Raw genomic sequence first — 25,135 nt, 5'->3', positions numbered from 1 at the left:
GGTAAATCTCAAGTTTATTTTTATTCCACTTCTGGATATTTTAGTGTCAGCTCGCCTGTGGCGCATGAAGTAAAACTGTTGTCCCCTTAGCTTTACTAGGTCATGTGAATGTACCTGTAAGTAGATCTCTGTGCATTGCTAACATGAGTGAGGAGTTGTGAACGTCGTGGGGTATGATACATCCTTCAAACTAGTACCTGATCACCTGGACAAACTGTTTACTGGCCAATACAGACCACTGAATTACCCAACAAACCTGCTGAACTGAATATTTCAGCAGACGAGTTCTTAATTATGAATAACATTAATTAGTGTATAATCTATAGGTCCATGTTAACATGTACTAATTAACCTCCCATGCTGTACAGCGACGTTGTCAAATCACAAACGGACGTCATTCTGAGGCTGGATCTCAAAACTCTCTTATTACTCAATACTAACAATGACTTATGCATTAGGGAGTTTTAAAGGATTTTAAAGGAATAACCAGCGTCTTTTTCACTATCTTTCAACATAAAGACGTTCCTTAGTGTAAGAAATCTTTGAAATGGATGTCTAATGACTGATCTACACGATGGCCTATACAAACAACAGGCAGTCAGATTTTATCTCTTACTACTGTCTTCTGTGAAACATACATGTAACAGTGACCCTTGTATGCCATGAATCACAAACATACATGTAACAGTGACCCTTGTATACCATGAATCACAAACATACATGTAGCAGTGACCCTTCTATGCCATGAATCACAAACATACATGTAACAGTGACCCTTGTATGCCATGAATCACAAACATACATGTAACAGTGACCCTTGTATACCATGAATCACAAACATACATGTAGCAGTGACCCTTTTGTACCATGAAGCACGAACATACATGTAGCAGTGACCCTTGTATACCACGAATCACAAACATACATGTAGCAGTGACCCTTGTATACCATGAATCACAAACATACATGTAGCAGTGACCCTTTTGTACCATGAAGCACGAACATACATGTAGCAGTGACCCTTGTATACCACGAATCACAAACATACATGTAGCAGTGACCCTTGTATACCATGAATCACAAACATACATGTAGCAGTGACCTTTGTATATCATGAATCACAAACAGTAACTAAGCAGACCTATCTCATGTACACATACAAATTGTACATATCATTTCTGACTGTAGGGCAAAATGGCTGGGTTTTTATTCAGAAATATTAACTGAAGTGTAAAAATCAATCCCAGGGAGATTCCATCCTGTACTTAATCACCTTATCAATTTACCGACTGATCCATTTTTGTCAGCATTTGTGCATAGTTGTACACATGCTTGGTGGCTTTATCAGAGCTTATTTGCAAACTTGTGACCTAGGATTTCAACAATGGTCTCACTAAGATAAATGTGCATGTATGTAAGCTGGTATTAACTTCAGTTCCGTAATCTTTGATGATAAGAAATCTACAATCCCAAACTGTAATTGGAACGTACTGCAACAAATTTAGATATTTTCTTCTCTCTATCACAATGCCACTGATATGTGCCACCCTATGACACCACTCTATCACTGGGTACATACATGTAGGTATATTACAGATTATATAGATAATTTTACCTACTGCCATACACTTCAAAATAAGTAATACACAAGTGCTATCATTTATTTATTTGCCTTTAGTTTTATGCCGTACTGAAGAATATTTCACTTATACGAATGTGGCCAGCATTATGGGAAGAGCGTGGTGGAAACTCACGACCCTCACCAGTGCCATCACGGCTACATAAGTAACAGGTATAGTGCTTAGGAAGCATGTGTTCTGACCACCATTTTTTACTCCAACACGCACAAATGTACCCCCATTGAATGAAACATACTGAACTTACTCCACCAACGATCTTAAGGTTGACTCTGCAGTCAGAATATAATCATGTACCGTAAGAAATTGAGAAGTGTCTGGATTTTTTTTTTTTTTTTTTCATTTCATTCCTTTTTTTAGATTTATGTATATCTGGCTTATTTAAGCATAAACAGAGCAGCTCTTATATCCAATGAGGCTTACCTATGGCTAACTCAACCACTGACCTAATATACACATACAAAAACACATGACTGATTAAGCCAGCTGAGAATAATCTTTCTAAATAATTTGTCAACCAAAAACACCACATACAATACCATATCATGACTGGGCAAACCCTTCCAGTAAAGCCACAGTAAGTAGTATCCCTAGATCAACATCAGCAATGAACTGACTACATGTAGCTCTGATATACATAATGTCAACAAGTCTCGCATTCACTGCAGACAAGTGACCTTGCAGGTCAAACTTTGTCTCAAAAAGTTGTCTGTCAACAAATGTGTGATTACCCAATATTACTCGCTAACTTTGAGGTTTTTTAATAACACACGAGACGCCAAAACTTGATGAATACTGAAGACAACAAAACTGCCACATGTTTCCCAAAAACAGGACCAGGTTTTGTCCAAATTGTTTCAGCATGCTAAATCAAACATAGCAGACTTGTGCTTTTTTCGTACTCTATTTTAACACAAATAGTTGACCTGCATCAAAGACATGTCAGCCCCTCGTTTTCAATACTTTCAAGTCGACCTGTTTAAATCCCTATAAAACCAAGATAACCGAGGTGACAACTGATGATTCAGAGCATGTTAAGGTGAAACACACAAAACTGTGACCTCCATGGATTCAGCATCCCCAGAGGGATAACCGAGGTGACAACTGATGATTCAGAGCATGTTAAGGTGAAACACACAAAACTGTGACCTCCATGGATTCAGCATCCCCAGCGCGGTCTACACCAAGCACCTGTTATCCATAAGTATTTAACCATGCCTTAAGAGCACACCTCTCCAACCCTTCCATTTGACCATAACCTTAATCTGTGTTAAAATATACATATATTAAAGCCTTGATAATCTTGATTTGCTATCAACATAAATACCTGTTACCTGCAGCTATTGTAACATACTTAATACCTTCGGACACACCAACTGAACTTGTGTTTTTGAGGCAGAAAAATATTCTTTCAATGTCGAAGACAGGGGGTAAAAATGAAACAAGGGTTATGAGAAATGTGATAGCTTGCCGGTAATGACTTCAGTTCTTGGATAAAAAAAAATCAAATATAATATCAAAATTCACGTGTGTACATATTCAAGGCATGTTTCTCACGCCCATGAAGTTTCATAAAGATATGTTGAAAACTGATAACAGCTGACCTGAACATAAAACCTGAACCTACATATATACCTGTGAAGTGAATGTGAACATAGCAAATCCAAAACATATGATAACATCTTCAAGTCTAAAACCTGATAATGCATGCCCATCGCCCCCACTAAGTTTCGGAAAAATGATGTAAAAACTGTGGCAACAGCTGACCCAAACAAAAAACCTTACCCTGGCCCACAATAACAGGGGGTAAAATGGCCAAGTTCAAAATCTGAATTTGGCCAACAAACGGAATTGTACTAGTGAACATAAAATGGCAAAGTCAAAAAGCTGGTAATCTGAATAAAAATATAGATACACCTAATCATTTAAAATCATTTATTCCATGAAGTCTTCAAAGCATGCCAATAGTCCACACCGAGTTTCAGCAAGACGGTGTAAAAACTGTGGCAACAGCTGACCCAAGCAAAAAACCTCACCCTGGCCTACTATAGTACTGGCTTGGATAAAATGGCCAAGACTTGGATACAATTTTGAACCTAATAAGTTGAATAAAAATGCAAACATTCCTAATTTATAATCAAAATGAGTAAATGTCCAAATCATGTTCATCATTCCCACCAAATTTCATAAAGTGATGTGAAAACTGAGACTAGCTACCCAAACATAAAACCTTACTCAACTGACCCAAACAAAAAATCTTACACACCGACACCAACACCACGGCTGAAAGGTAGTGTAGCCGAAGTGTGAACGGCTGAAAGGAAGTGTAGCCAAAGTGTGTACGGCTGAACAGTAGTGTAGCCAAAATATGGACGGCTGAAAGGTAGTGTAGCCAAAGTGTGGACGGCTGAAAGGTAGTGTAGCCAAAGTGTGGACGGCTGAAAGGTAGTGTAGCCAAAGTGTGGACGGCTGAAAGGTAGAGTAGCCAAAGTGTGGACAGCTGAACAGTAGTGTAGCCAAAGTGTGAACGGCTGAAAGGAAGTGTAGCCAAAGTGTGTACGGCTGAACAGTAGTGTAGCCAAAATGTGGACGGCTGAACAGTAGTGTAGCCAAAGTGTGGATGGCTGAAAGGTAGTGTAGCCAAAGTGTGGATGGCTGAAAGGTAGTGTAGCCAAAGTGTGAACGGCTGAAAGGTAGTGTAGCCAAAGTGTGAACAGCTGAAAGGTAGTGTAGCCAAAGTGTGGACAGCTAAACAGTAGTGTAGCCAAAGTGTGAACGGCTGAAAGGAAGTGTAGCCAAAGTGTGGATGGCTGAAAGGTAGTGTAGCCAAAGTGTGAACGGCTGAAAGGTAGTGTAGACAAAGTGTGGACGGCTGAAAGTTAGTGTAGCCAAAGTGTGGACAGCTGAACAGTAGTGTAGCCAAAGTGTGGACAGCTGAACAGTAGTGTAGACAAAGTGTGGACGGCTGAAAGTTAGCATAGCCAAAGTGTGGACAGCTGAACAGTAGTGTAGCCAAAGTGTGGACAGCTGAACAGTAGTGTAGCCAAAGTGTGGACAGCTGAAATGTCTTGGTGTCCTGCGGCTTACCTGGACATGGAGAGAGCTGTGCCATTGATCATCCCACAGACGGACAGTGCGATCAAAATGGGCATGGCCCACGTCATCACACCGAGTGTTTTCTCTGCAAATGTCTACAACAGATAAACACAACAAATTTAGCCAAATTTACATACGCTAAACATTTGTAGACTCAGATATTACATATTTATACCCTTTCAATTCATGCGGCCGTTTTCCCATCCTCTACACAATGCTTGATTTCACTTGAAATGAGGAGACTTTGCTCTCTTGATATCTACAGGATTCACTGTTCTGGGGATGCTTACAGCATATGGGGTTTTGTGGTCAAAGTTTCACTTGTATTTTACATCAATGAAAAACAATCCTGTCGCCCCAAAACCTCCCCCGATGAATCACACCAATTTTCAAGATATTGATCAATGGTCTTTCACTTGACATATACTTCGTGTTAATCCTTTATTTGCCTAAAAGTATGGCAAGAGGAAAAGAAGTTTTCAAATTTACACATTACAGGCATTGTGATCCCTGTACCCTGTACAAATGTTCAGAGAAGCTTTCAGCCATCACATCAGCAAACACTGTCCTTACTTGTAAGACTGGTCCCTGAATGGACCCTGCCCTGAAACCTTTCACATATACTGTCCCAGGACAAAATGAAACAGTTCAACCTTACTCTCATTATGGTTTTTACAACAGGTTTCATGAGCAGTATTAGTGAAGCGCCACCTGGTGAACATCTGATTTGTGTTAACACAGTGTCGGTCTGCTAAGCATGGTTTACAAGGCATTATCAAATTCATCCGTTTTGGAATACTTTTATTCACTGCTGATGGCAACTGCATGCGTATCACTATTAAGGGAGAATGTGATGTTTTCAAGGGAATACATGGTCGGCTAGGCATAATATTATTCTCCAAAGTTGACTGCACGTAGAAAATACATTTACTTGCCACAAGTAATAGTTCTTAACAAAAAGAAAAGTGGACAATGGATCATGGCTTCCTGAAAACTTTATTGTCTAAACTGCTACGAAAACAGCTTACCACAGCCACAGCTGGTGATGCCAACATCTCTATAGGTGTGAGGACGCCAAGGTAGGCCACGTTAGCAATCAGGTACACAGTGATTACTACAGACATGGATATGATGATAGCCAAGGGCAGGTTCCTGGACGAATATGTATACAACCCACATTAGCGATCAGCAGCACAATGATTACAAAAAATATCTGATGTGAGGTCTAATGAACATTTGTATAACAGTTGTCATTAGTTCAGAAAAACCTGAAAATTATTAATCTAGGGCAAGTTAGGAAGTCTTAAAATCTCCCTAAACTCTCCAAACATGCCATTCACACCATTATATGTCACCTTAAAATAGAACTGGTAGCAAGGCTACCAAAGAGCTCGCCAGTATGAGCAAATGGATGCTAAACTTCAGCTCAATGCAGAAAGAACAGAAATCATGAATTTGGTAATTTATGATAATTGATATGCTGACAGACCATCAGCGATGGAACATCCCCCTTGCGTCATTGTGATTTACATGTATGTAAAACTTCATGCCAATAAATACAATGCTTATTATCAGGAATTCAGTAATTTATGGTATTTAATATGCACACACCAATCAAAGATGGAATATCCCCCTGGTGATATTGTGCTCTAGATGTGAGCAAACCCTGAGCTCAATACCTGCAGTACTTTTCAAGATACCACCCCTAATATTTTGTTTAATATTACCTTCTCTTTTATTGGACGCCGACATCGATACTCAGGGTATGACATAAACTACGTCTGCACTATATACAGGCGAGCTAAAAACTGCATTTTTCATGACACATGCTTGTGTGCATTGATCTTCAAGCCACATTATATTTCATATTATTCAAATAAACCTGTTTAAATAGCTAGATAAGATCCGTAATAAAACATTGCATATTGACCATGTTGACACTTGATCACTATAAATATTGTTCACTTGGAGGAAAGTTAGCTACCTTTCAAAGATTCACACTACACACTTCACCTTAGCAAAAATGGACGGGACAGAAAATGTTTTATTGTGGTAAAAAACACTGTAAATACAAGATAATAAAACACCTTCCTCACCTTTTAGGATCAATGATTTCTTCACGAAGAAAATTCAGAGAATTCCTAAAAAATTAACTCAGATAAAAGAATTTCCCTCACCTGTTAGGATTGATTAGCTCCTCCGTGAGAAAATTCAGGTAACTCCTACAAGGAATAAGCCATTAGCACAAGCATTAATACATGGAATGTGGAAATGTGCTTTGGTGGTACACAGAAACAGAACAGGCAGCTCAACTCCATTATTCAGACAGTCAGTTTGTGTTTAATGTCAGGTCTGAGATTCTGTATAAAACACATTTGGTACAGGATGTACATGCCAGTAAAGTTCTCCATTAATATTTACCACGCATATAAATGACATAAAATTTTATCCACGACTGAGTTAGTCATATTTTTTTTCCTGATTGTAAGTGTTCTAGTGATTGTAGAAAAGGTGTTTTGAGGTTTATTTTCAAAGTAGGATGATATCCTACTGATTAACAATCAGTCACACATGTGACAGAGACAAGATTGGCTGGCAGGATGGACAGATGGAAAATCAAAGCGATTGTTTCTGTAAATGTCTCCCCACCCCCCTCCCCCACAACAAGCCCCCTTACCACCCACTATAGGCCCAGACACATTCCCCCCTTTCCCATCCACTACAGGCCTAGACATTCCCCCTCACCATCCACTGTAGACCAAGACGTTTTCCCCCCATCACCATCCACTACAGGCCCAGACACATTCCCCCCCCCCCCCCCTTTCCCATCCACTACAGGCCTAGACATTCCCCCTCACCATTCACTACAGACCAAGACGTTTCCCCCAATCACCATCCACTACAGGCCCAGACACATTCCCCCTTTACCATCTACTATAGGCCCAGACACATCCCCCCACCTCCCTTACCATCCACTACAGGCCCAGACACATTCCCCCCTTACCATCCACTACAGGCCCAGACACATTCCCCCTTTACCATCCACTATAGGCCCAGACACATTCCCCCTTTACCATCCACTATAGGCCCAGACACATTCCCCCTTTACCATCCACTATAGGCCCAGACACATTCCCCCTTTACCATCCACTATAGGCCCAGACACATTCCCCCTTACCATCCACTATAGGCCCAGGCGTATTCCCCCTTACCATCCACAACAGGCCCAGATATATTCCCCCCCTTACCATCCAGTACAGGCCCAGACACATTCCCCCTTTACCATCCACTACAGGCCCAGACACATTCCCCCTTTACCATCCACTATAGGCCCAGACACATTCCCCCTTACCATCCACTATAGGCCCAGGCGTATTCCCCCTTACCATCCCACTATAGGCCCAGACATTCCCCTTACCATCCCACTATAGACCCAGACATTCCCCCTTACCATCCACAGGCCCAGATATATCCCCCCCCCCCCTTACCATCCACTATAGGCTCAGACGTATTCCCCCTTACCATCCCACTATAGGCCCAGACATTCCCCTTACCATCCCACTATAGACCCAGACATTCCTCCTTACTACCCACTATAGACCCAGACGTATTCCCCCTTACCATCCACAACAGGCCCAGATATATTCCCCCCCTTACCATCCAGTACAGGCCCAGACATTCCCCTTACCATCCCACTATTGGCACAGACATTCCCCCTTACTACCCACTATAGACCCAGACGTATTCCCCCTTACCATCCACAACAGGCCCAGATATATTCCCCCCCTTACCATCCAGTACAGGCCCAGAATTATCTCTCCAACCACCCCTCTCCCCCCCCCCCCCCACCCCACCACCATAGACCCACACACATTCCCTCCTTACCATCCACTATAGGCCCAGAAACCAGAGTAAAATGATATGGCCAGGGCTCCTACACTGTAATCACTGTCATCGAACGAGTTCTGAAAGTTGTCTATTTCTCCTTGAAAGAAAGAACAGAAAAACAAAATGACGTTATACTTTAATATAGGCAGAGTAGTCTTCTCACAAATCACAGAGATCCCTACATGTACCTGTGTCTTCTGGAAACTAACAAAATTCATACGGACAATGGATATATAAGTGAAAATCAACACTTCGCTGAGGTGTTTCAAACTTAATTCTGAACTCTAGTTCAAGAATATTTATTGGATTATTGTTTGAATCCATACTTGCTGAGAATTTTTTACTGACTGCATCTGACCTAAAGTTTCATTCATGATAAAATTACTCATTTCATCTCAACAGGAGTTCTGTTCTTACAATCAAATGGCATCAAATGTTATGGTTCAAGTCTCTCTACAGCAAGATTAGTGTGAGGAAAAAATACTATGGATAAAAGCATATATTTGGTCTGAATTAAGCCAGTTGTGTCTTCATGTCTAATAGTAAAAGCATTCCTGGAAGAGACTACCCAGAATATATTGGATAACAAGTTCAGGAAAACAACCTGGAACATCTCACAAAGGATCTCTGTGACCCCATGATTACACAGAGGGACAAACATATGTGGTGTATGCACATGGAGGGACAGACATATGTGGTGTATGCACATGGCGGGACAGACATGTGGTGTATGCACATGGCGGGACAGACATGTGGTGTATGCACATGGAGGGACAGACATGTGGTGGATGCACATGGAGGGACAGACATGTGGTGTATGCACATGGCGGGACAGACATATGTGGTGTATTTACACAGAGGAACAGACATGCGGTGTATGCACATGGAGGGACAGACATGTGGTGTATGCACATGGCGGGACAGACATGTGGTGTATGCACATGGAGGGACAGACATATGTGGTGTATTTACACAGAGGAACAGACATGCGGTGTATGCACATGGAGGGACAGACATGTGGTGTATGTACATGGAGGGACAGACATGTGGTGTATTTACACAGAGGGACAGACATGCGGTGTATGCACATGGAGGGACAGACATATGTGGTGTATTTACACAGAGGGACAGACATGTGGTGTATGTACATGGAGGGAAAGATATGTGGTGTATGCACAATATGCAGGTATTTATATTTGATTTGTGTTTTACACGGCACTCAAGAACATTTTCCTTCCATGACAGCAGACAGGGCTATGGTGGGAGGAAACCGACAGCCATTCCCTGGAAGACCTTCTCTTGTATGACTGAAGAAGCAGCCAGCATGAGCTGGACTTGAACTCACAGCGACTGCATTTGTGAGAGGCTCCTAGGTCATTGTGCTGCGCTAGCATGGTAACCACTAGGCCACAGATCCCTGCAGCAAACTGCCCTGAATTCAAACTGAAACCATGTTTACTCAGGAAATCAATATGGTCTTTGACAAAATTTACATGTACACAATGGATGAATTTACAATGGAAGTTTGAGAAAAACTGATGACACAAGAAACAGATTAAGCACACATTATCAGGACCAGATCTACAGCAAAATTAAAGGTCTTGGTTCCAAACTACAAAGATGACATTGTGACTCTGCATAAAGAAATTTAATAAAGTGCAACTCAAATTGATGCTTTCTGAAAGCTTTTTGCATGAAATTTATTGGTAAATCATTGCTAGATACAGTCCTGATTATAGCCCCTGTAGGTAGTGGCAATGCTTTCATACCTAGAAGTGGTACTACACAGTAAGGGAAGCACATTTATTAGCTACCTATCTCTGCACAAGCACCTGTATCACTTGTGTTACTACCATCTGTCACCCTTCTGACCCAGACACCTGTTGCTAGGGGCTCAAGCTCCAACATGTAAGACACTCAGCCCTGTGTCACAGACACCAGTACAATCAGGGGTAAAACACAAGGGTAGGGGCACATGATCACTGAGCCGCATGATAGGACTAGCAGGCCTGACCACAAAGGTCACAGACAGTCAGACTAAAACAAAGCTTCTGTCCGTTAAACACACCTCCAGGGCTTAATTACTACGGTTTCACAAAATTTTTGTACACAACTACACTGATTGCTTTTTTACGCCCAATTCTGAGAGCTCTGTTCATGTTTAATATGGAGAGGTTTAGAGCTTTGTTAGGCCCTCATGCTCGTTTCTGCACCAGAAGTAATAATTTATGACCACGGCCTAATCTCTGAAGGGCAGGGAGTGGAACCAGCAGAGTGGGGCAACACAATGTTGTATATTTTGACCGATACATTTTTAGGGACTTCGGTCCCTGTATGTGACCTTCACTTCACGTGTACAGCACAACACTTCTTCTTACTTAGTCAAAGTTTGTTCTGAGGTTAGTTTTTGCAAAATTTTAATCTGCCAAACCAACGTCAGAGCATGCCCGATTTAAAAATATTGCGCAAAGGCCTTACAATTTTTTTTTGTAACAACGTGTTTGAACTAAAAATTAGCCCTTATAAACCAATCCGCAGTTATAAAGCTTCAGTCAAAAATGTCCCTTATCTTTTTCTATGTCAACCTATATGTGCAACGACCATCATTTATTTTCACCTGGCTTCAGGACGCAAGAATCTTTGATTCTGCTATGAGCAGCAAGCCTTGCCGCCAGCACTAGGTATGTAATGCAGCAGACAACACAAAGCTTTCACATAGACGGCATTTCCCCAAATACATGTAGTTTGTGTTTACTTGCATGTATTAAATTCAGGTTTCAATTTTTTTTTTTTTTTTTTTTGTTCACAAAGGGCGTAGCAGCATCCTGTAGTCTGACGAAGACTGGATAGCCTTTATTTGCATCTGAAAATGCACTTTGAGCAAATTTTAAGAACAAATACAGTAAATAAGCTTTTAAATCCTGTTCGAGGGGCAATATATCCACTCAGGATAACTCGTGACCTTATTTACTGCAAATGTAGATAATGAAATGTCTACACTGTGTCCAACTAATGAGACAGTTCCACAGGTATGCACAGTGTTACTTCTAGTATATCTATACAATGCATCAGGAGCAGGTAAATACACAGCTGGACGGGTGACAATAAAAAAAAGCTATCATCCTGTTTTTGAATCCAGAATTATCAAGCAGAATTCTACGTAACGGAGGGTAGTTAACCAACGACTGTTCTCCATCATGTCGGGCAAAGATTTCAACAAACATACAGGCTTAAAATCAGTCTGCCACCATTATTTTTATTTGTGACTGTTAGTTCAATGTTGAGTGATCACCACTTTTACATACATGTAAGTGTCCAAGGTATTAAGAACTGAAATTGTTCACAAACTAGTCCACTTTCAAACCAGCCAGAGTAATCTGCTCCTGTACCTTAAACAAGTCCTGTCATATGCCAGTTATGTACCAATAATGGTATGCATTCAGAAACTGCACAACATGGCCACGAAAGCATTTCAGGGCACCTTGAAACTGTCCAATATACTGGCCACAATTTGCTGTGCTGTCTAGTTACCAGATAGTCACCATTTATTCAGGTGTTTTCATTAATGTGGTATGTGTCTAGATGTGTTAAGTGGATTGAATGTCTTCCATAAAAACCAATATTTCACAAAAATTCTACCTCTATAACATGCAGTACAACAACCACTACCCCACATCACACTCCACAATCAATACAGGTAATTCTGTGTATTTATGAAATCCTGACTGATACAGGTAAGATATCAAATCAATACGCTGTAGGAGAATATTTAACAGGGTCACTGGTTGATCATGCACCGCACAGCTGCTCTCACACCTCTATTCTTACCGTATCACAGAAGGCAGTAGGCGTCATCAAAAAACACCCACCCATGGTGAACAACACTGTAAGCCACGCAACACTGGCACACCACGTAATAACGCGCAATGACACGTTTTCTTTAATGAACAACTTTTTGTGATGTTTAGCTGTTTGTGAGTGAGCGCTTGGGGTTTAACGACGTACTCAACAATTTTTCAGTCATACAACGACGAAGGAATCCTTAGGGTGTATGTGATGTGCCTCCTTGTTGCAGGATGGATTTCCAGCGCTCTTTTATCTAGTGCTGCTTCAACTTACCAAAGGCAAACAATTTGAAGTTTATATAACTAGTAAATATTTCGATTGAAAATCTATCAATTAAAATCATTAAAAAAACATTCACAAAGCTCATAAAACTAAAGCCTACAAAACTAAAACCAATAAAACAGTTCAGCCTTCCATCAGTAGGCCCTCTGTAGATGTAGATAGATGAAAAAAGAACATAAACAAAACAAAACATAACTTTCTATTGCTGTATGTTGGAGATCCACGTAAGATTGCCATTATATAGGAGCTAAAAAACAAAAAAAGGCTTGACCTGCCATCCGAGAAAGTGCATTTACACACGATATATGAATGAACATTTTCAAATTTGAAAATTTTATTATTTGAGATCTCAAACTTCTCACCCCTCAAACCTCTTCGACAGGTCTGAAGAGGACCTGGTTGTTGACGAATTGAGTAAACAAATCCCTATGTACCTATACATGCAGCTTTGTTGTGTTTGTCTCCTCCTTTCTGAGTTTTGCGCTCAATTTCAAAAAAGTTTGTGAATTAATTTCTTCAAAACGTTTACAGTAAATCATGTCACCTTCAGGCTCTGTAACACAATAAGTTGTGACAAAAAAAAGATACCAGAAATCTGACATACAAAGTTTTGTGATAGTGGCCTCTTGTATGTATTCTGGTGGCTCAAGTATGGCTGGTCCTACTGAACTGGAGAAAGGTGACTGCTGTTACTTTGCATCTATTATAATGGAACTACCCTAATTCTTTTTGTGACAGATATTACATTTCTTTACCACCTTTTTGGAGAAGATATATGAGTATGTTGTTCATGAGATGGTCTAAAACTGCTGAAATGAGCAGACCAGGTGTCCCAAAAATTTGAAGAAATAGGGTAACAGGGATTCATACGTCGATTTTAGACCCCGGTATTCCGTGATAATATTCAGTAAAAAAATGAGAACTGGGGTGAAAAAAACTGTGTTTTGCTGGTACGAATACTCAAATTTTTTAACAAAAAGTGCATTGCATTCGAAAATTTATGCGTAGCGATGAGTGGCCAACTTCCATCGTTAACAGCTGCATCCATGACAATCCGCAGTGGTCAGGCGTGTATTGGCTGTCATTAAATTAAATTAAAATTAGGCTTTAAATATATTCAAGCTATGGTGATAAGGTTTAGTGGGTATAAAACAAAGTGGGAGCTCGTCCGTATTTAGTTTGATTAATCTTCGGTAAGTGAAAGAAAAGCAGATACAACATATGCTGGTTTCCGATGAACATCACTTTGATACACGCTATGGCTGTGTGTCTCCTGTGGACCAACGAGTGAGCTTTTAACAAATTATGAGCTGTATACAATACAATGGCCATTTGGCAACTACGCAGTGTTAGCAGTTTCTGACTGGCTACAGAGGCACTTACAACCAAAAACTATTCGAAACTAATAGTGCTGCTTGAATGTGTGAATGACTGGCTCTGATAATGGTGAGTTTATATGTTATACTGCTGAAGTAAACTGCTCAAAAGGTGAAGGTCACTTTGCCAGTTGATTAAAAGTAGGCCTACATATACTAGCTCGCAAGTCAAAGGCCGGAGTGAAAACAAGCGACACCTCTTAGGCCCTTTGAATACTGCTCACAGTAGGTGAGAATGTCATCTTCTTACATAGTGATCATCCATTCCCCGTTGTTTTAATCTCTGAACCAGATTATGAGGATTAGCGACACCGCTAATAGAAACAATAGTCCATTATAGCCTTGATAATTTCGGTCATATTATAACTCGGAAAATCACACAGTTTTAAGATTTTTTTCAGTACTTCCTTCATCCTGAGAACCTATCCTTAAAGTAAATCAACTTAAAAATCATGATCAGAAATAAAGCTCAAATGAAATTAAACCATGACTTCCTGGGTAAGGATGTTTTTCTGTCATCACCCTTTCACTCCAACACAAAATGGTTAAACCAAGATCCTATGCATTAATGAACAGTGGTGAGAGGGTGGCCATTTTCGATTGCCCCAAACTCTTTTGAGTTTATACTTACCTCGACCTATATACAACAAGCCAATAACGATGATGAGGGCCAGGGCTATGAGTTTGCTCGCTGTGATCACCACCTGCATCTTTGCGGCCCATTTCACATTCCTCATATTGATCGCGATCAAAAAGCCTGCAACATGTCAAGCAAAATCATTGCACATTTAATCGCGCCACATATTTGGCCTGAAAGGAGACTTAAAGTTTTCTACATATATCTGTAAATTCACTAAGGATAGAAACATATTGATTTACAGGTGTTTTCCAATGTACCTGAAACATGAGCAAAATTTCAACGAAGAAAGCAGTACGCACTGATCAGAAACTGGTTGAGTGTAACATTCCTCGCCTACAATGGTTCACTCTTCTACTTCTTAATCACTCCTTCGAAATTTTTTGGGATAGCCACTGCTTGCCTGGGGCAAGAACTTCATTAAAGAGACTATGCAGGAGAACCACCACAAATTTTTGGCTTAAGCAATTCAAATTGAACTTTCTGTTCTTATCCTCCAATGACTTGTGCACTTTCAGAGAATGCCACTTTCAGTATGTTGTGATTTTCCGGTCTAACGCAATGATCAATTTTCTTTATGGTTTCATTTTGACCTGAACTACGAAATTGAATGCAGCATGAACATTCATGAGCAATACCATAATGTGGAGATAGAAGGGTTCCAAGTTCATACAAAATAGACACGTCACACGTTTTATTCCATGCTTGGCGATTCAAGCAATTTGTGACGAACACAACATCACAGACAGATTGAATATATATATATATATATATATATATATATATATATATATATATATATACAGATATGTTGACATATTTTTGCGAAGATATTTCAGGCAAAATGAACAACTTAACCATGGATAAAAAATAAAGTCTGACATAGTAGTGTCTTAACCTCTTAATGATCAACAATCTTAGGGGCAATGATCCCTAATATCTGCGCATGTCATTTGTTCATTTGTCCAACACTGATCAAACACCCAGATGTGAAAAGAAGCAGAGTGACAAATTTTTTTATAATATTTCATTAACAAGAGTTATGAGAAATCTGACAGCTTGCCAGTAATGTCCTAAGTTAAAATGGCAGCCTAATTTGACAGGACATTTAAATTCATATTGAGTAGGTAGCGTCTTCTTGGTGAGAAGGTTGAAGTGTAGACCATGTTTAAAGTGAACAAGAGAGTTGCACTTAACTGGGGTTGAATATGCAGTGAAAGCTGTAATGCTGTAGCTGACCAACATAAACCCTTATACCAAATACACATTTACAGTGAATAAAATGAAAGTACAAAACAAAGTAATTTGGATTTTAAAAAAATCAAATATAAAAATACATATGTGTACACCATCAAGGCATGTTTATCAAAAATACAAATATCCTTAATAATTCAGAACGAGTAAATACCCAATCCTGTTCAGATGATGTTAAAACTGGAATATCTGACCCAAACCTAAAACCTTACCCTGGCCAACAAAATTGAAAAGTAATGGCTAAAAATGCAAACATTCCTAATTTATAATCAAAATGAGTAAATGTCCAAATCATGTTCATCATTCCCACCAAGTTCCATAAAGTGATGTGAAATCTGTAAAGCTTAGATACCCAAAGATAAAACCTTACTCAACTGACCCAAACGCAAAAGCTTACCCAACCAACCTAACAAAAAAAGCTTACTCAACTGACCCAAACAAAAAACCTTATTCAACTCGCCCAAACAAAAAAGCTTACTCAACTCGCTCAAACAAAAAACCTTACTCAACTCGCCCAAACAAAAAACCTTTCTCAACTGACGCAAACAAAAAACCTTACTCAACTCTCCCAAACGAAAAACCTTACTCAACTCGCCCAAACAAAAAACCTTCCTGAACTCGTCCAAACAAAAAATCTTACTCAACTGACGCAAACAAAAAACCTTACTCAACTCGCCCAAACAAAAAACCTTACTCAACTCACCCAAACAAAAAACCTTACTCAACTGATGCGAACAAAAAACCTTTTAACTGACGCCAACAAAAAACCTTACTCAACTTGCCCAAACAAAAACCTTACCCATCTGACGCAAACAAAAAACTTTACTCAACTCACCCAAACAAAAAAACCTTACTTAACTTACCCAAGCAAAAACCTTACACAACTTGCTCAAACAAAACACCTTACTCAACTGACCCAAACAAAAAACCTTCCTCAACTGACGCAAACAAAAAACCTTACTCAACTGACGCAAACAAAAAACCTTACTCAACTCACCCAAACAAAAAACCTTACTCAACCTGCCCAAACAAAAAACCTTACTCAACCTGCCCAAACAAAACACCTTACTCAACTCGCCCAAACAAAAACCTTACTCAACTCGCCCAAACAAAACACCTTACTCAACTCGCCCAAACAAAACCCCTTACTCAACTCTCCCAAACAAAACACCTTACTCAACCGACCCAAACAAAAAAGCTTACTCAACTCGCCCAAACAAAACCCCTTGCACAACTTGCCCAAACAAAACACCTTACTCAACTCGCCCAAACAAAACCCCTTACTCAACTCTCCCAAACAAAACCCCTTACTCAACTCTCCCAAACAAAACACCTTACTCAACTGATGCAAACAAAACACCTTACTCAACTCTCCCAAACAAAACACCTTACTCAACTCGCCCAAACAAAACACCTTACTCAACTCGCCCAAACAAAAACACTTGCTCGGACACCGACACTGACAACACTTTTCCCCTACACTCACACAACTACTTGACCTATCATTTAATTGATCGCCTACAACCCTTGGGACAGAGCAGACCAGAGAGACTTAATATATGAGTTCCTCACTGAAATGATAGAGTGTCTTCATAGGAAAGACACTTTGATCAGTATAATATACTGTGTTCCTAAAGAAGGTAATCAGCACGTGCACATGTACAGGGTATATGTGGGACAACAACCTACACAGTTCCATATGTACATGTAGGCAATTAGCTGTTAGACCTTCATAAATTCACTGGACAATTTCAACATGAGTAATAAAGTATGCTTATGTCTGTACCATGTATACAGAGAGGTCAATTGTCATCTACGTATTCATGGAAGCAGTAGCAGAAGCATTAATTTATTTATTTGACTTTCATTTTACGCTGAACTCAAGAATATTTTCACTTATACGATGACGGCCAGCATTTATGGTGGGAGGAAACCAGGCAGAGCTCGAGGAAAACCCACGATCTTCTGCAGGTTGTTGAGACCTTCCCATGTACGGCCAGAGAAAAAGCCAGCATGAGCTGGACTTGAACTCACAGCCACAGCACTAGTGATAGGCTCCTGGGTCACTGTGTCACGGTGGCGTGTTAAACCCTCAGTCATGGCCTCCAAGCCATGAAGTGCACTGTAACTGGCAATGCATTCAACCCTGAATAATCTACATGTATTATGTAAGTACAAATAAGTATAAAACAAAAACAGATGCTGTAGCCAAGAATGTCTCACAAATCCAAACCATAGTGGCCATGTATGCCATAATGTATGCATGCAGCTGTATGTGCTTCCTAAAGGGTAGCACTTGGCATTTCACCGGCGAATAGCCCTGAACAATTTAATTTCAAACAGAATCTTCATCTTTGGTAAGGGACAGAGGAACTGTTTCTGTATTTGTATACTTTAGAAGGAAATGCAGCTATACATACACTGGCACCCCCTACATGTACATGTGAACTTGACTGGTGTTGGATTTCACTCAGTGTCAGTTTCTAAACAAGAACAGGGGTCCCTACATGTCTGTAATAACATCAGGGGGGTGTGAGGGGAGGTGTGTGGTCATGTGACCACAGTGGAACATCTGACTAAGCAGATCTTGAGAGGCACTCCGCCAAAGGTTAGCATGACACCAGCCGCCTATTTGCCCTGTACCAAAATTACTGATATATGTGATGTGTGGCTTCATGAATGGTCGCTTGTAACCCAGGCTCTTTAATTATTTCAGACAAACATGCAATTGGCATTGTATTAGTATGCATCTGTCTACTAAAGTAGAGAGTGCTTTCCATTCTCCCATATATTGTCAGTTTATCATTATTTGATGTGGAACCTCTCATTTTGTGGTCTAGTGGATTGTGTGCTAGTGCAGCACAATGACCCAGGAGCCTCTCACCAATGCAGTAACTGTAAGTTCAAGTGCAGCTTATGCTGGCTTCCTCTTTGGTTTAGACGCTTATACTACCAAAAAAAAGGTGACCTACACAAGCCGGCTCCACTGCTGGACATGCTGGCTTCTGCTCCGGTCGTAAGTGGGAAGGTCTGCCAGCAACCTGTGGATGCTCGTGAGTTACCGCGGGGCTCTGTCTGATTTCCTCCCACCATAATGCTTGACGTTGATAAGTGAATTATTCTTGAGTACAGCGTAAAGCACTAATCAAATAAAAAAATTAAGGTTGGCTTTTTTCGGATCTGACAATTTTGGTGGCCTAAATTAGTACGCCTAAGTTTAATCCATCATCTTCATCAGTGTAAATGCAAAACAACAATCGCCGACTTTAGGCAAATCAAACGTTCTCCTGACTGATGTGTAAACACATGTGGCCACTAATTGGTGAAATGAATGGAACTGACTTCAAAGTCAGACAAATCAAAGCTTTTGCTATGGTCCACTTCTTGATCCGAGCTCCATGTCCAACCCAGGCCTAAAGCAGCATCACTAACACTTTTTTAAATGATGATTTACAGCTTAAGCTATTCCGTTCACCTCAACACAAACATTCATCAATGTCAACAACTGCTTTACCACACGAACCCTGCAACATTTTGTCCACAGAAGCTGTGCCACAAGTGCATCTGGCTATCTCTCAATTAACAAATGTTGTTGTGACACAAAACGCCAGAGACAATCTGGCTGTGGACTGAGGATATAGGAGTGCATCAATGTTGTGTGAAAGACCAGTGTAAACATTTCTTACATAATGTTTACAGTACACCTGTCACTGTTTAGATTTGCAGGAAATCTGGTGAGAAACTAGGTCACAGCTTAGTTGCCGACATATTTTGTGTACCCGTTGTCCTGTCCTTACAGTGATAAAGATAACAAGCAAATTCAGATAATTTATATACCATACATGTGTATGAACCATGCAAATCATATCCATGGAGTAAGATCCTCTTTGAACCGGATTTCAAACTACACAATTTGAAGCTGTGGACCTAATTTTATTCAAAAATCAGTTCCGGTGAACCACCGATGGATTGATAGATTGGTGTTCAATGCTGTGACCAAACATTTTTCATTTTATATGGGCAACTGTCCGGTTTATGGGTGTAGGCAACTGAAGTGCCTGGTGCAAACCACAGGCCTATGCCAGGTACCTGACAAACATTTTTACTTAAAAGACAGCTGAAACAATGAGAGATGTATTCGCAGAGGTGACCTGGATCATTGGTCAAGAGTCTACTAGTTGTAGCAAGTCAAATTACTTATTTTAGAAATTAATAACTGTATCGACCAACTTATCAATGAATTGTGATCTAATGAATGAATTTTAAAAGTGCTTAAAAGTTATAAGTTCTTCTATGAAATGAAGTAGGTTATTTCCTATTATTTCTACATGTAAGATATAGGCCTGTCTATAATTACACACACTGTCATCATTTTTTTCAGTTAAATTCATTTGGCAGTTAACTGTCCTACATGCTTCCAACTTCTCTCTGATATTTTATAACCGCTTTCCACTCGATATTGGAGCAAAGGTGAAGGCACATAACCTGATTATTTGGTGGTTAAGATTTTTGGTTGAGTATGGTGTGTGTAAATTTAAGTACCGAAATTCATGTATTTTTGGTACTAGTATGTATACCTAATACTTAGTAAGAATCATACTTACATATAATAACAGCCGCAATAAGCCTTACTGCCGGCTGGGGAGGGTCACAATCAGGAAATATAGGCTTTATCAGGTAAGTAGAGAAGATCAAACATGCCGCCGCGATGCCGACTGGGCAGATCAAAAGAAAGTTTATCCAGAGACAAATGAAGGCAGGGAAGTCTCCGAAAGCTTTCTTGATGTACATATACTCCCCGCCAGATTGGGGTATAGAGGCCCCGAGTTCGGCATAGCACAGGGCACATAACGTGTTGTAGATGCCGCATATCACCCACATTACCATGGACATGCCCACGGAGCGCACGTGGAACAGAATTCCTACCGGTGATACGAAGATTCCGGACCCGATAATTATCCCAATAATAATTGCCACGCCTTGCAAAAGAGTAATTTGCTTCTTCAGTTCAACTTTCTTGGTTATCTGGGCACTGCCCTTGTCACCCTTTTTACAAAAACCCATCGCTCTATTTTCCAATTTGGTCCTCGGCACCCAACTGTCTTGACTTGGGTTTGTACAATGGCGGTCTGTTAGTAGTACGTGTTACACGCTCAACGTCGTAAACTTGTTTTGTTGAAACTGACTTATCTCTGCTACAAACTGTCCATATGCCAGGCCCGACAATCTATAATCCACACTGCCTTCAGCTTACCAGGAATCACGGCAATGGTACACATTAGTCATCATCAGCGAAGGAGTGGTCCAAGGATCGAATGAAACAACACTGGATCTGCTAAAACATCTACCCTCGTGGCACCCCACACAACTTGTGTTTCGTGTATAAGCCTTTTCCCGCCTCCATGGACTGGTTAGCTCCCTTTGTCGTCCGCGTGTATGGAAGCTCGTTCTAAGCACAGAACTCCACCGTTCGCGGTATAATGAGTTCTAGTATTTCTCTCAAATACGGTACCGAGTAAAATGAAAGACGTAGTGTTTATAACAATGCATGTATTCACATCCTATAGAAATAGTGATTTGCGCTCTGATGGAGGGGATTGAAGACACGGTAATATTGTTGGATACGGTATACGTACGCACACCAGCCGGCACCGACATGTGGTGTTGATCATTATTGCTACATACAGTGTGTTGTAAATGTGACTGCGAAGTCATGCAGTGCTACAGTTTCATTTATATCCTTAATCAGAGAATATGTACTCTTTGCATACATCCACATGGCGTTTGATATCGATTATAGACAACAGCGAGTGGTCTTGTTAGCGTTCCATACTTGGACGAGATGTATGATGCAATTCTGTGTACACAGTCTACAGGCTCAACTTGTGAATGAAATAGTTTATTGAGTTCCAGGGTGCAGACATGGTACGGATGATGAAATCGACGTCGCCATGATGCCGAAACACACACGTTAACTGTGACGCACCTGAACATTATTGTATGGGTCTACCGATGTTCCGCATATTTATGTTGACCTGACTGAGGCCTACAAGGGACCAGTGGATTGTTGACTGGCATCGCTTGCATCATGAAATCCGGATCCCTACACAAGGTTATTGTTAACATAAACATTTTGTGATGATGCAATAGTTTTTATGTACCGTATACCCTAAGCTATTTAGGCTACCTGCTGTAGCACATTGTATGCGGCGCTCTATGATTATATACATATCAAACCATCCCATCAACTTATAAGGTATAGGCCTACCTATAATTAAGCTTAAATAAATAAATGTATTTATTTATTTGATCGATGTTTTACTCTGTACTCATGAATATTTTCATTCATGCGAAGGGGGTCGCCATGAAGCCTATGGTGGTGGGAAGCAAGGCAGACCCCGGGGAAACCCGCCACCAGAATACTTGCTCAAACAAAAAAAAAACAAAAAAAAAAAACAGGTTTCCTAGTTTACCGGATGCAACGACACGATTAGTGTCAACGTAAAACATAAAACAGAGCGTATGGCTAAATAATATATCTGTCAACCTACTTTGAATTCAGTCTACGTGCAGTAAACAAAATACAAGGAAATGAATACATAATTGTAAGCAGAATCAGCACAGTACTGAGGCATGGCCCTATTATAACGGCAAGCAGGACTATAGGGCTTACATGTGCTTTCTGCAGGACTACATATTAGGAAATACATCTGTGTCTTGTCTACACATATATATTTGTTTATTTATTTGATTGGTGTTTTACGCCGTACTCAAGAATTATGGTGGGTGGAAACCGGGCAGATCCCGGGGGAAACCCACGACCATCCGCAGGTTGCTGGCAGACCTTCCCACGCACGGCCGGAGAGGAAGCCAGCATGAGCTGGACTTGAGCTCATAGCGACCGCATTGGTGAGAGGCTGCTGGGTCATCACGCTGCGCTAGCACGATAACCAACTGAGACACGGAGGCCCCTACACATGTATAGGCCTATCTAACACATACCCACAGTTCGCAACCAGCTTATACATTACACAATTCCAACTTCAAGCAAATGTTTAATGGCATACCGTATAATCGGAAATATAATCATTGCTGCTCGGGATTAGGCCTAAGTATCACGATTCATATATAATTGTTCAAGTTAAACGTATATAGGGAGCTTATTAGTCACTGTATAGTATGGTATAGCCTACTGTGGGCTGTTACGCATACAACAGATTTGGGGCGTGCGAGGACTTGTGATTTCCAATATCTTACAATAACATTCTTTTCACCTTATCAAGAAATATAAATATACAGATATAGCATACATGCATGAGGCTTCGTTTAAAGCTAAAATGCAGCTAAACTTCCAACATGTCCCATCTCGTCCATGCACCCCAGTTAAACCCCATGCAGGCAGACTTGTACAATTCGGCTACTTTATTAATGCCACATCGAGACTAATTAATCCAGTGTATTCTTTATGTTTCCATAGGACATGCAGAATTTGTCATCCACGTAATATAGAATTCTTTGTCATAGCCGGCTAAATGCATTTTCAATGGTGCATGAAGGTGTAGGTCTGTTATATCGCCGCGCTGATAGGTTTACACAATCCGGCAAAGCTTTATAATAAAAGATTATATAGTGGCATCAGTTTTTCATACCGCCCAGTACAAGTCACTCCCGCAGGTCATATATTTATTTATATATACAGTTTTTATTTTCATTGTTTGATTTGTGGTTAACGAAGCCGAACGTAAGAATTTTTCAATTTCATCACGGCGGTTAGGTTTATGGGTCGAGGCAACCGCAATGCCAACTACCTGACACACCCTCTGATTAAAATCCGGAGTTTATGTGCCGAGACTGGAATCGAACGCGCGACCTGATGGGTGCATGAAGGATGAGGGTCGCAGGGAGCCAGCGTTTGACCGTCTTACCCTGCCCAGCCCGTCTTGCCCTTTTGACAATTCGCCATTACAAACACCATGAAAAAATGTAGACAGCCACATTATAAAATACTATCGAACACTGTATCATAACTGGGGCCTAAGTGGCCATGGTATTTAGCGTCCTAGAGCACCTCATGCATGGTAGCTCTGCTCGGATTTTTCCCACCATAATGCTGGCTGCCGTCGAATAAGTGAAACATTCCTGATTACGGTGTAAAACACCATTCAAAGGAATAAATAAATAAATATATATTTCTATCCTATAACCATCTTCGTTTAGTGCTTTTTTCAGATTTTTTTTAGTTGACTGAATAAAATCCAGCTGAATGTTTGAAATCTATATAGGTCTGCTACTGAACATGGATAATTTAATATCTGGCAAATTGCTTTATTGAAGTTTTACTAGCCGTTATCCTACCCATGTTATCCTGAGTCTGTGAACTCAGTGTATGATCATGACAAATCTGGTCTGGTCCTATCTGCGGCCTGAATAATCCACAGCAAGTCCGCAGTGGCCGAGTGATTAGCGCGCTAGGGCAAGACAATGGCGCATGCATGAGCCTAACACCAATGTGATCGCTGCGAGTTCAACTGCAGCTCATGTTGGTTCTTCTCCTGCAACTGTAGATAGTTGTTGGTTTCCTCCCCAGCACCACAATAATGCTGGCCGCCGTCGTATAAGTGAAATATTCTTGAGTTCAGCGTAAAACACCAATCAAATAAAGAAATAAATCTGTTTAATGGAACCTTAATATTTTTTTCACTGCCAAAGGTATTATCATATTAAAAAAATACATATCTGAATATTGATTTCTTAACAAATGTGGTATGCCATGTTCTACTTGGATATCTTACTAACTGCCAAGTGTGTTATCTTATGTATTACTTGAATAACTCAGTGACTGGCATATATATTGTACTATAGCATAGCATAAAGCATGAATAAATCAGTTGCAGACAATTGTCTTGTATTATCTACTACCCGAATAGCTCAGTGACTGACAAATGTGTTGTCCTATCTACTACCTGAATAACTTAATGCCTGCCAAATGTGTTGTCCTGTCTACTACCCGAATAACTCAGTGACTGACAAATGTGTTGTCCTGTCTATTACCTGAATAGCTCAGTGACTGACAAATGTGTTGTTCTATCTAATACCCGAATAACTCAGTGACTGACAAA

At 40.4% G+C, this 25,135-nt stretch overlaps 1 protein-coding gene across 2 annotated transcripts in view; it reads right to left on the bottom strand.

The window, feature by feature from the left end:
- Positions 1 to 21,361, bottom strand: part of LOC135472797 (large neutral amino acids transporter small subunit 1-like) — a 30,622-nt gene extending 9,261 nt beyond the window's left edge. For both annotated transcript variants that reach the window (XR_010444556.1, XM_064752469.1), the window contains exons 1-6: positions 20,621 to 21,361; positions 14,757 to 14,882; positions 8,619 to 8,718; positions 6,911 to 6,955; positions 5,762 to 5,885; positions 4,725 to 4,828 (exon numbers count right to left, since the gene is read on the bottom strand). Coding sequence is in view for 1 of the 2 variants with exons in the window: in XM_064752469.1 (XP_064608539.1) it covers positions 4,725 to 4,828; positions 5,762 to 5,885; positions 6,911 to 6,955; positions 8,619 to 8,718; positions 14,757 to 14,882; positions 20,621 to 21,080 (959 nt within the window). In the remaining variant the exon portion in view is untranslated. The remainder of the gene's footprint in view (positions 1 to 4,724; positions 4,829 to 5,761; positions 5,886 to 6,910; positions 6,956 to 8,618; positions 8,719 to 14,756; positions 14,883 to 20,620) is intronic.
- Between the last annotated feature and the right edge of the window lie 3,774 nt (positions 21,362 to 25,135).

Source organism: Liolophura sinensis, chromosome 8 (genome assembly GCF_032854445.1).
Source record: "Liolophura sinensis isolate JHLJ2023 chromosome 8, CUHK_Ljap_v2, whole genome shotgun sequence".
In the NCBI taxonomy this organism is placed as follows: domain Eukaryota; kingdom Metazoa; phylum Mollusca; class Polyplacophora; order Chitonida; family Chitonidae; genus Liolophura; species Liolophura sinensis.
The sequence above is the reverse complement of the archived record's forward strand: the minus strand, read 5'-3'. Positions and strand labels throughout refer to the sequence as shown.